The sequence below is a fragment of the Rhodnius prolixus genome, unplaced genomic scaffold (genome assembly GCF_049639745.1).
Source record: "Rhodnius prolixus isolate KJV_2025 unplaced genomic scaffold, Rpr scaffold_1, whole genome shotgun sequence".
Classification (NCBI taxonomy): Eukaryota; Metazoa; Arthropoda; class Insecta; order Hemiptera; family Reduviidae; genus Rhodnius; species Rhodnius prolixus.
In genome coordinates, this window is record NW_027411581.1 from 64,298,999 (window position 1) to 64,311,221 (window position 12,223).

Here is a 12,223-nt window from a genome sequence, read left to right on the forward strand (position 1 = left end):
AAGCAGGGCGCGTCTGTATGTTGCCCGGAGAGAGAGGCGGCAGTGTTAGGTAACCTGGAGGCGGTAAGATCAGGGCTACGAGGAAGGAGGAGGGGCAGCAGTAACATTTGTCATCTTTTTGTCCTGTGGCCCCATTCCCCGTCCACCAGCTTCTTGCTCGATCTTACCTACAGTTTTCTTTTCCTTCAACACCCACAGTCGCTGTAACAATGATAGCTGGGACGCAATGAAGCGAGCCATAGAAGTTCCTACAGAATTTCTGTAGATTATCATGAAAATATCTTCTTCCTTTTCTTTTTATCATTATCATTTCTTCACTAGTTTTAGTGTCTTCAAATAAATTGTAGAAAATAAAAGGAAAAAAAAAGACTTTTATCTCCTACATAAATCTGAATCACCTCCTAACCACTCAATCTCGCTGTTGCCCTCTCTTACTTCATCTATCGCTCTTTTTTTTTGAGATTTTATTATAAAATAAACGCCAAAATATTCGGCGCCAAAAATTCGTGGTAATAATAATTCTCATTTCACCTCCAAAATGTATTATTCCCAAAAAAACATTTTGGAGATTACAGCATTACAGGGAAAAAAGGTTTAGCTTTCAGAAAAAAAAAACTAACAGGAAATTATGTAAAAGGTTTCCCTGAACGTAAAGAAATCACGTGAGAAAGTGTTCCCAGATTGTAGTCTAATTTGAGTCATGTAGTCTTGTCTAGTGATGGGCTATTTGAGCGGACTCGTTCCATTGGAACGAGTCCGATGGTGGAACGAGTTGATTCAAATCCCTATTTTTAAAAAAAGTGATTCCGCCCCGCCCCAAAAAATTTAGGCAAATAAAAATGAAAATGAGGCAGCAGAAGGTTTGGAACGATTAAACATAAGAACAAATGTCACGCAATTTATTATATTATTATATCATTAAATGTTAGCTTTCCCAGTTAATAACAAAACTATATTTCTTTAACACACATTGAGTACTATCCCTAATTTCCAATTGCTCTGATAAATATAAAATTAACAACGTAATACAAATATTAACACAAAAATAGGCTAGTCAAATATAAATTAAAGCAATGCAGTTTTGTCATTATCTAGCTTGACCACTAGAAGACTGGAGTTAACTTACTTCAAGAGTATTCAAGGTAGAGAAACGGAAATGGGTAGGAAATTATTCCATAAAAATTCTAACCCTTCAAAATTATAATTACTCATAATATTTATTAACTAAGAATTGAATATCAAGCTTTTAAAATATTATCTTATTGTTTTACAAAAAGAAAAAGCTGTGTGCTTAATCTTAAACTTAGCGCTGGACACTCTTACTCTCATCTTCATTGGCGTAAGCTTGAACGTGTACATGTCAGCTAGACGGTCAAAGTAAAACTGGGCCAAAATTTAGTATTACCTAACTGGTTTACTTAGTGTAGTATCCCTCCCACTCTATCACCTATTTCACAAACATTCATCGATTGAAAATATTTTTTAGTTAAATATTCGTTTCATTGGAATACAAAAAACATTATAACGCTTTCTTAAGATGATTTGAATTTTTAAAATTTGTTTTTGTCCATTACTCTTATAAAATACGAAGAATTTCAAATAAAATATAATATACAAACACAGAATGATCTAGTGTGCAGGTGGAGTCAGTCGTAGTTACCATGACAACGGAACCGTTAAACGACTCCGGCCCAGCTCTAGCATTTTCATTGGTTAAATCCACTGGAGTTGGTGGAGTCGAATCCGGAGTGATTTAAATCCTTTTGAAACCGGACTCGTTCCATTTTTTCGTTCACTGAATCTAGCCAATAGAAATTGCTGGAGCTGGAACCGGAGTTGTTTAACGGTTCCATTGCTATGGTAACGAGGACTGACTCCACCTGCATACTAGATCATTGTGTTTGTATATTATATTTTATTTGAAATTCTTCGTATTATATAAGAGTAATGGACAAAAACAAATTTTAAAAATTAAAATCATCTTAAGAAAGCGTTATAATGTTTTTTGTATTCAAATAAAACGAATATTTAACTAAAAATTATTTCCAAACAGATGAATGTTTGTGAAATTGGTGATAGAGTGGGAGGGATACTGCAGTAAGTAAACCAATTAGGTAATACTAAATTTTGGCTCAGTGTTACTTTGACTGTCTCACGGTCATGTACACGGTTAAACTTACCCAATGAAGATAAGAATAAGAGTGTCCAGCGCTATGTTAAAGATTAAGCACACAGCTTTTTCTTTTCGTAAGATAATAAGATAATATTTTTAAAGCTTGATATACAAGTCCTAGTAAATAAATATTTCTTTATTTATGAGTAATTATCATTTTGCTTGAAGGGTTAGAATTTTTTTTATGGGAATAATTTCCTACCCATTTCCGTTTCTCTACCTTGGATCCTCTTGAAGCACGTTAACTCCAGTCTTCCAGTGGTCAAGCTTGATAATGACTAAACAGCATTGCTTTAATTTTTATAATTGACTAGTCTATTTTTATGTTAATTTTTGTGTTACGTTGTTAATTTTATATTTATCAGTGCAATTGGAAATTAGGGATAGTACTCAATGTGTGTTAAAGAAATATAGTTTTGTTATTAACTGGGAAAGCTAACATTTAATGATATTTTTTAATAAATTGCGTGACATTTTTACTAATGCATAGGGTAAGTACAGAGACCGGAATCGGTGAACGAGTTGTTGGAATCGATTCCAACCCTGGAACTGATTCAAATCCAACGAGTCCAAAGACGGACTCGTTCTGCCCATCACTAGTCTTGTCCATTGTTTGGTTACAGCTGATTTGTGAATAAGCGAGGTAAAAACAAATGAGCGCCAAAAGTGAGAAGCTTTGCAAATATTTCAAAATTCAACCAGTAGAGTGCAGCTGTAAGAAATGATTTATAGTGTAGTTTGTTTCTTTAGATGGAAAGTAAAACGAATGCTTCGAGTTTAGAGTTCTTTGTGGTTTAGTGTTCTGTTCGTCAGTAAAATAGTTGAATTCCAGCCAGTAATGGTCCAGTTGTAGAAGTACACAAGTGTAAAGATTAGTAACTTACTGAGATCTAAAGGGAGTACTTGTTTATTGCAATTTAACCTACAAAAATTATGTACGTACTGTTTTAAAATTACCTTTATTTGTAAACAGTATTAATAAGTATAATGCTTAGATTAAATGCCAAGTTTACATTTTTAAAAAAAAAAGCTACTTCATTTACTTACAGAATCTGTAAAGTTCATTGAAAGTTCTCGCTGTGAAAAAAATGTGGCACTCTTGAAGTAATTACTTCCACATTGTAGGAGTAATGAGCAGAATGGTAAGTTTTAACTTGAGTAGGAATTTCATTTTATGCAGCCAAATTTCATCAGAAAAAGTGTTAACATTTACTGAGTTATAATCAATGATAATTTTAGAGGGGGTCCTCAGATAAGTAGTTGGAAATCCATGAAAGATTAGATGCTTCCCTTAAAACTACAACAAATTCTGGCTAATATTTCCGTTGTTACGATAATTTAATACATTATAAACCAGTTAAGGATACAAAATTGGCGAGGAATCGGTCAAAAAATAAAAAAACAACTCGTCCTTTTTGCCAAAGTTTTGTATTTTTAAATGTCCAGGCCCTGAAGAGGACAATATATTTGTCGAAGAAACGTTCGCAAAAAAAGACGAGTTGTTGTTTTTATTTGGACCGATTCCTTGCCAATTTTGAATCCTTAAATGAATAATTTACGGTCGCGAAACCTGTATATTCATACTTACAAACCAGGTTATGGCCCTTTATTTTAAGGTAAATCTGGGATTATATTGTATTCAAATAGAAGCAAAAATATTGTTAACAACCCTTTTTAAAATTATTGACGATCAACCCTTTGTACAGAAGTTAAACTGGGCAGGTGTAATCTGCCATCCTTTACCAATATCTTTGCTTTTATTGTATTAATTTTTAAAGTGTTTATCTTAGACGAGGAATGTGAACTGTATTTTGTAAACTAGCATTCCATCTTCTTCTCTTTTTTTAAAGGAAATAATGCTTTAGAAAGATTTTTTTTTTATGGTTGGTTCATTGAATAAGCAAGACCTTTACGATTGGTTAAAAAAATAAATAAATAAATAGAATAAAGGTTTGTAGGGAACAGTGTTACTCTGCAGATATGGAGTTGGGGCCAGTTGAAATAGTTGAAACCCTTAAGTATATTTCTTGACTGCTGCCTAACCCCGGAGCACAGGGTGGTAAGGTCGCAGTTGAAATTGAACAGACTACCTCTCCGGCCGCCCCACTTACTGCCGTTGCCGCTGCTTTGCTAACCAAGCCTAAAGCCTGTGCAGACTTCCATTATTAAAACCATGCCTGCAAGGCTGCTAGAGTTTGCCGCCGTCGCCGCCCCTCGCACAGTTCCTTTCCTTTTTCTCTAACTGCTTGTACGGTCTCTCTCTCTCGCTCGCTCGCTCTTCAGGAGCACATTCACTCTAGGATCTGTTTGCGAGCAGGAGGAGGCGGCAGCAGCGGCGGCGGAGGCGGCGGGCAGACTGCTACATAAACTTTTCTTTCTCTCATATGAGTCTTCAAAAAACGGTTTATTAACTTCTTGCTAACCCCCGTCCCGACTTGTACGGGCCAACCTTATGAAGAAACCCGGGGAGTATATGTTGCCAGGCGACCAACAAGAGAACAGCAGCCAGTATGTGAAGACTGTGTGCGTCGTTGTCTAGTGGTTTTGTGAATGTATTACTCAATGTATCTGTATATAAGTCCGGAGACCGCCTTTTTCCACTCCCCTCCCCCTCCGCGTGAAAAGGAGAAGAAATTTTTAATTTATGTGTTCAGCAGGAAGCTGGGCTTTACTTTGGCATCCTTCAGAAGCTGGAGAAGAATAAGGAAACTTGCATACGTAATGTTAACTTACTACCATCAAAAACATGACTAACACTGGAAAACATCTCTCATCTTCATCCAATAAATACTGGATGCGGTGTATTCTTCACGTGAGCATGTTTTTTCCCCATTATTTAAAATGGAATAATCAAATTTCCGGTGGAATTGAGTTTCTTAAGCAGAAGAAACAGGAAGTAACCCATCTTAACCTTTTTGCTTTTTCCATTGCATTTCTTCTGTTAATATTATTGCTATTATTAAATTAGTGATACATATATCATTAGTAAAAAGTAAAGTAATCGCCTATTTTTTCAGGCGGGGTTTTACGTCCAACTACCAATTAGGTGACATGGACGGAGGCGATTAACAAACATACTTTACTGTATAATTTCTCATATTAACCATTAAATAAAATCTAAGGCCTAGACCGTGGGGAAACGGACCCACTAAACCAACAATTTTAGCTTTGCGGGTCTAGCCTCTAACCGCCTAACATACTTTACTATAAATTTCTCATATTAACCATTAAATAAAATACAAGGCCTAGACCGGGATTCGAACCCACTAAACCAACAATACACCTTAGCATTGCGGGTCTATCCTATAACCGCCTAACATACTTTACTATAAATTTCTCATATTAACCATTAAATAAAATACAAGGCCTAGACCGGGATTCGAACCCACTAAACCAACAATACACCTTAGCATTGCGGGTCTAGCCTATAACCGCCTTACATACTTTACTATAAATTTCTCATATTAACCATTAAATAAAATACAAGGCCTAGACCGGGGAATCGAACCCACTAAACCAACAATACATATTTGCTTTGCGGGTCCATTATTAAAATATTTCCTAACATTTTCTCAAATATTTCAGAGAGATCAAAAGTAAATGTTTAAAGTGCAATTTGTAACCTTTGACTTCCTTATTTTACGATAAGCCTACTTTAAAATTAACTACTGGTCCATCTAAAAGAGTTTTCAATGAATTAAAAAACTTGATAAACTAACACTGTTGTGGTGCTCGTGAACACGTTTTCTTGTGAAAACAAATGTCATTTCTCATACGAAGATAAAAGGAATCCTGGAAAATGATATACCGTTTGAAAGCCCACATTAATCAAGGAAACTTTTACTAAAAAGTGCCAGCACCTAGGTCTGATAATGATCACGTAAGGGCCTATTAAGTTTTCTTCAAAAATTTCGATTACTTTTATTTTTCCAGCATCCAGGAGGAAGATTGAGGCTGTTTGGAGAATAATTTACGCTTCAAAATGGTGTCAATTTTTAGAAAATTTATCTGTCTTTCCAACAGTGTCATCAGAATCAAATTCGGACTAAAACTTTCTGAGTAATAACATTTTTATTGCAAAAAAAAAGTAAGGTTTTAGAAAAGTGACGTCACTCAAGAACAGTGGAAAATATGAAGTTGGCCAATACATCATTGAACTCCACTTTAGATGTACTACATATAGTAGGACTGGGGACATTACTTACTGATTCACCCTGTATAGTAAAAACCGCTTTATTATTTAGTATCAAATGTTTTATTATCACTTCAACGTTTTAGCCATTCTTCCAGAGATATCTTCAGGACTCGTAAACAGGTCTATAATATTACTTGAATAAATATTTAAGCACCACACAAAATCAACTTTAGAAGATTTACTAATAAACCTCTCCACATCAACAACGAGCCACCACTACACGAGTCTGGTGTAGCAGACTTGAGGAAATCTCTCAGGAACATCTGAAAATTCATCTATTTGAACTATTCCCCTAAACTCCTTGACACTCGAACATTTTTCCTCTCCTACAGCACCTAATTCCTTATACATTATCCTTGCCGAATGCCTTAAAATCGAAAGAAAAAGCTTCCCATTGCGGAGTATCAAGAATATGTAAAAGTTCATTCCCACATCCAGTTCTATGATTTTTGGAAATATATAAATCAGAGGGGGAGAAAAAAATTATTTGTACGTATTCCTGTTTTTATTATATACATTTTATATTTATATAAAAAGCTCATAAAATACAAAAAAACAAGTGCTTCTTTTCTGTGAAAAAGAAAAAAATAATAACATTTGTAGTATTGTAAACAATGGCACTCACAAGTGTGCGTTGAAGCAACTCCTTGTAGCGTAAAAGAATGTATCTCTGCGGAAGATACGTGAGACAATGAGGTGCCAAGGTGACGCTCCTCCGTTCACGCACCATGTAGCCCAGTATCCACCGTCCATCATACCATTAGCCAGCGGTGGTGGTGGGCAGGTACTCTTCTGAACCATCTCCACATACTTCTTTTTTAAAACTAATATCCATTATTTTCATAGCACTTCTACCTCCTACTTCTGCTTCTCCTTCTTCTTCTCAACTTTCAACATCTCTATTTTTTGTTTTTTATCATTGTTTAAAAAACAAAAAGATAATTCACCATAATATATTTTGCTCTAATAAATAAATCGATTGTTACAGGGTAGCGGAAATTGATTCATGGTACGACAGGAAATACGATGTAGTTTCCTGTTTAAATGTACTAGATCGTTGTGATAGACCGCTCACACTGCTTGGCCAAATTCGAGCTGGAATGAAACCAGGAGCAATGGCCATTGTTGCCATAGTCTTGCCATTTAAACCTTATGTTGAAGTTGGTAGGTTATATACAACAAATTTTTTGTTTGAATTGGGCAATTATTTTTACATTATTTTAGTCACTATTAAAGTTATAGCAGTTCGAAGCATGTGTAACTCTTAATAATTAATAAAATGGGAAACAAGACTTATCAAAAGAATTAGCGTTTCATAATTTGTCTTTCTAGTGTCATCAAATTAAATAAATATTACTTTTCAATTACTGTTCCATTCAAAACGAACAAAAACCCTCTTGAAAGTTTAAATTCACAAAAAAGCTGAAAACTTATTCATCTAAATGCTTAAGCAAAATTTTAGATTCAATAGATACATAGAGATAGTGCTTTGATGCCTTAAAAAAAATCAATTCCAGCCCCTCCCCCCCATAAATTATAGACTTTCAAACATTTGTAAAGAGTACACACGAGTAAGTGTGTATTAATGTTAAGATGGGCTTAGAATTGGCCAGTGGGTTTGCTAAACCCAAGTAGATACACTCATCAATACCTGCAACTACAAACCCAGCTGTGATTCTTTTTTTTTTACTACTGATGAGATTGCTAGAACATATGTTTGGTTAGGCTGGGATACTCTTTAAAGAGATTCTTTAAAAAAGCAACTAAGTAAATTTTTTTTTTTTGATGATTTAAGGCGCGTCAACATCCAAGGTTATTGGCGCCCGGAGCTTTTTTCAGTGCATGGCCGGCCTCCGGACAGTATTCTCTCGTTACAGACAACTCTGTCCATCACTGGACAGTGAGCTGTAAGAGAAGCTCCTAACAAGAGAAAATCGTAAGGGTCAGCAGCTGGATTCGAACCCGGGACCTCCGCGTGGGAATCCAATACGCTGACCGCATAGCTAATCCCTTCCCTAAGTAAATTATCAGTATTTTTTTTTGTTTTTTGCAAATGCGATAAGTTAATCGATAAAAAAAAATGATTGAAATGTAAAGAACGATCAAAGCAAAGTAATGGGACAATCGAGGATTTATGGTTTTTCTATAAATCTGCTAAATTGGTCATAGTACATGATTTAAAAAAAACATCATTTTATTTATTAGACTTTGTGTAATAATTTTTTGAAATTTGCAAGAACTAGGTTTAGCAAAATCACTTTAAAGTACAAATTTTCAAAAATAAAGTTTAAATGCGAATGCTTAAATGATTAGATAAGCTTATTCAGAATTAAGACCCTTTTTTGCCCCCCACCAACACCACTATGATGTCATAAAAAAAATACTCAACCCTAGACCTGAAGGGTTAGGGAGATTTTTTGTGTGTGTCTTTGCGGTGGGTTACGTGTAAATAAAAAAAAAATAGTGATTGAAAAAACAATATGGCGGTGTAAACACAGCTGTCTTTGATCTTCCACTAATGCATTTTATTGAATTAAAGCAAAAAAAAGTTATGATATTGTCATTAATTGCTGCTACCCCTTCACCAATAATGCCATGACATCGAATGGTTAATATTAGTAATGTGCTTTATTTAATCCTATATAGTAATAAGGGTTCATTACTGATCACGCCATAATTTCGTGAATCACATTTTGTAACATGCGAGATTGACTTGGGATAGACGCAACGGAGTTTTAATGACTTCGTTCAAAAAACCAATATTGAGGATATTCGATGCAGAAAGATTTTGGATTTTGTAAAACAAGTTCTCGAGTTTTAACTTCTCAGTTTGAGAAGTTAAGTTTCGAGTTAATGTGGACAGTTTGGGGGGTTTACAGGTGGAAAGGTAAGATTTTTGGGGCTTAGTTGTGTGTGGGTTAAGGGCCATTTTTAGGTCTTAAGTCCGGCCCCAAAACAGTGTCCTATCTTGTATAAGGTCTACCACAGGGCCGGGATTTTCCTATAGGCTAACTAGGCTTCAACCATATGGCCTCAAGATCAAGAGGGGCCTCTACATTCAAATTGTTAGCAAAATTAAAATTACGCTATTCTAGAAAACAGTGAACACTAAAACACTTTTTTAGTGATGTATTTTATTATCTCTCATGTAAATTTACAAACTTAAAAATGGGAGGTGAAAGGGGCCTCATAAGTGGAATAGCCTAGGGCCTATTTTCATCTAAATCCAGCCCTGAGTCTACGCTATTCTAATTTATATTTTTATAAAATAAAATCGCCTTTTTACCTAATAAAAATCTTTATTTTTCTTACTTTTTTCTAGGTACAAAAGATCATAAACCAATTGAAGAGCTACCAATCAAAGGAAACACTTTTGAAGATCAAGTGACTAGTGTTATTGAAGATGTTCTCATTCCTTCCGGTTTCATTATTAACTCTTGGGCAAAAGTACCATATTTATGCCAGGGAGATCTCAATCAAGCCTATTATTGGCTCCACGATGCTGTGTTTACATTAACTTTGCCACCCTTAGATAATAAAACTCAGTATTAATTTACTTTAAGTATTTAATTTTTTGTTTTACATTTCTAAAGTATAAATCTAAACTTTTAGAATTTAACTTGACAAAAAAACATGAGACTGTAGATTTCTTTTTTTAAAAAACTATCTTTGTACTCACCAAGAAACAATTTATAATTAGCGTTAAGCGTAAGATCTATTTTAAAAGTTATTAAAAAATTTTCTACAATTAAGAATTTAAATTTGTTGCACTGTAGACTTTTTATAATTCTTATCAGTATTAGTATTTTTTTAAATAATATTTTTAAGCTCAGAAAGACTTTTTTTTTTAGTATGTGTTAAAAGATTTATCATGTTTCCTATTAAATAATAAATTTATGCACTTAGTATTATGTATTTTTATCAATTTCTTGTTGGCCTTGATTCCAGGTGATGTATGCTATGAGACTGCTGTAAGTTAATTCATCTCGTTGAAATGATTAAATACATTTGGATATCAATAGATATTTTTTTAAATCAACTCTGAGGATTTCTGGAGGAGTGAAGCTGCCTTCTGATTTAGAAAGAGCAACTAAAAAGAAAAGTAATCGCCTATTTTTTCAGGCGGGCTAAAAGTCCAACTACCATATTAGATGTCAAGGACGGAGGCGACTAGTAAACAAACATACTTTACTGTAAATTTCTCATATTAACCATTAAAAAAAAATCCAAGGCCTTGACACCAGGAATCGAACCCACTAAACCAACAATACATCTTAGCATTGCGGGTCTAGCCTATAAACGCCAAACATACTTTACTGTAAATTTCTCATATTAAACATTAAATAAAATCCAAGGCCTAGAGACCGGGAATCGAACCCACTAAACCAACAATACATCTTAGCATTGCGGGTCTAGCCTATAACCGCCTAACATACTTTACTATAAATTTCTCATATAACCATTAAATAAAATCCAAGGCCTTGACACCAGGAATCGAACCCACTAAACCTACAATACATCTTAGCATTGCGGGTCTAGCCTATAACCGCCTAACATACTTTACTGTAAATTTCTCATATTAAACATTAAATAAAATCCAAGGCCTAGAGACCGGGAATCGAACCCACTAAACCAACAATACATCTTAGCATTGCGGGTCTAGCCTATAACCGCCTAACATACTTTACTGTAAATTTCTCATATTAAACATTAAATAAAATCCAAGGCCTAGACCGGGGGATCGAATCCACTAAACCAACAATACATCTTAGCATTGCGGGTCTAGCCTATAACCGCCTAACATACTTTACTGTAAATTTCTTATATTAACCATTAAAAAAAAAATCCAAGGCCTAAGACCAGGAATCGAACCTAGAAAGAGCAACTAATTTTCCCTTAATTGGGAATTTATCTTATGATTTGAGAACTATCTTCTTTTTGTATCTTTTCTTCTAATTTTTAGTTAATTTCTTCTCATTTCATTTATTCCTCTCCTGTAATTTTTTTTTTTTTACTCTTGTGATGCTAGTGAATGTTTTGTAGATCTGTTTATGTATTTCTGTACTTCAATAAGTTGCACTATGAAATATTTCGCAAGTTTTAGCTTTGTTGGGGATAGAATAAGCATTATTTAATTGGAAAATCCCAAGTCTACGCAGGCCCCTGTGCTCTGATTATGATTGGATTCCAAATCCTCCCAAAATACAATTTGCAATATCATTTTTTTAAGTTAAAAAAACCTAGGACTGAGCGTGTTACAGAAGTTAAGCATAAAATAAATTAAGTTTATCTAATTCAGACTATACTTCTTTTTATCAACGATGTCAAATACCTAGAACTCTAGGGTGGAAAAAAACGGCTGACGTGGAATCCGCATGAAAGACTTAAATGACAAAAGTTAAAGTAACCGCTACTACTACTTGCTATCCTGTACTAAGTAGTCTGACGTTTCAAATTGAGAACATTATGCAGTATATGCGTGCTAAGATGGATAAATTCAAAGATACCAAGAGACCATATATAGCTTTTAAACCATTCTACAGAAACCGAATCGGATTTAGTGACTTGTAATAATATGGGACCATCTTAATAACAGTCTGCATTCTTCGCATATGGGACCTATTAATTCTGCAATATCTATAATTATCCAATTTGCACCTAAACATTTTATTTTATCATGAACTTCTCATCTTCAACCTATCAGCTCATCCGAACCTAGTAAATGTAGAACCTGTCTCCCATCACTGAATTTTCAGACAATCCCAATCGACTTCTACAGCTGGCTGGCTGCGCGATTTCCTAGGCAATGGAATTCAATAAATAAGTTACTATTTTGGAGTGTTTCTTCCAGTGAG

At 34.5% G+C, this 12,223-nt stretch overlaps 1 protein-coding gene across 2 annotated transcripts in view; it reads left to right on the top strand.

Moving 5' to 3' along the window:
* The window catches only part of LOC141446095 (protein-L-histidine N-pros-methyltransferase), a 197,497-nt gene extending 187,454 nt beyond the window's left edge, over nucleotides 1-10,043 (top strand). For both annotated transcript variants that reach the window (XM_074112512.1, XM_074112513.1), the window contains exons 5-6: nucleotides 7,357-7,532; nucleotides 9,691-10,043. In XM_074112512.1, the coding sequence (XP_073968613.1) occupies nucleotides 7,357-7,532; nucleotides 9,691-9,920 (406 nt within the window). In that variant the 3' untranslated portion in view covers nucleotides 9,921-10,043. The remainder of the gene's footprint in view (nucleotides 1-7,356; nucleotides 7,533-9,690) is intronic.
* Nucleotides 10,044-12,223: the final 2,180 nt, after the last annotated feature.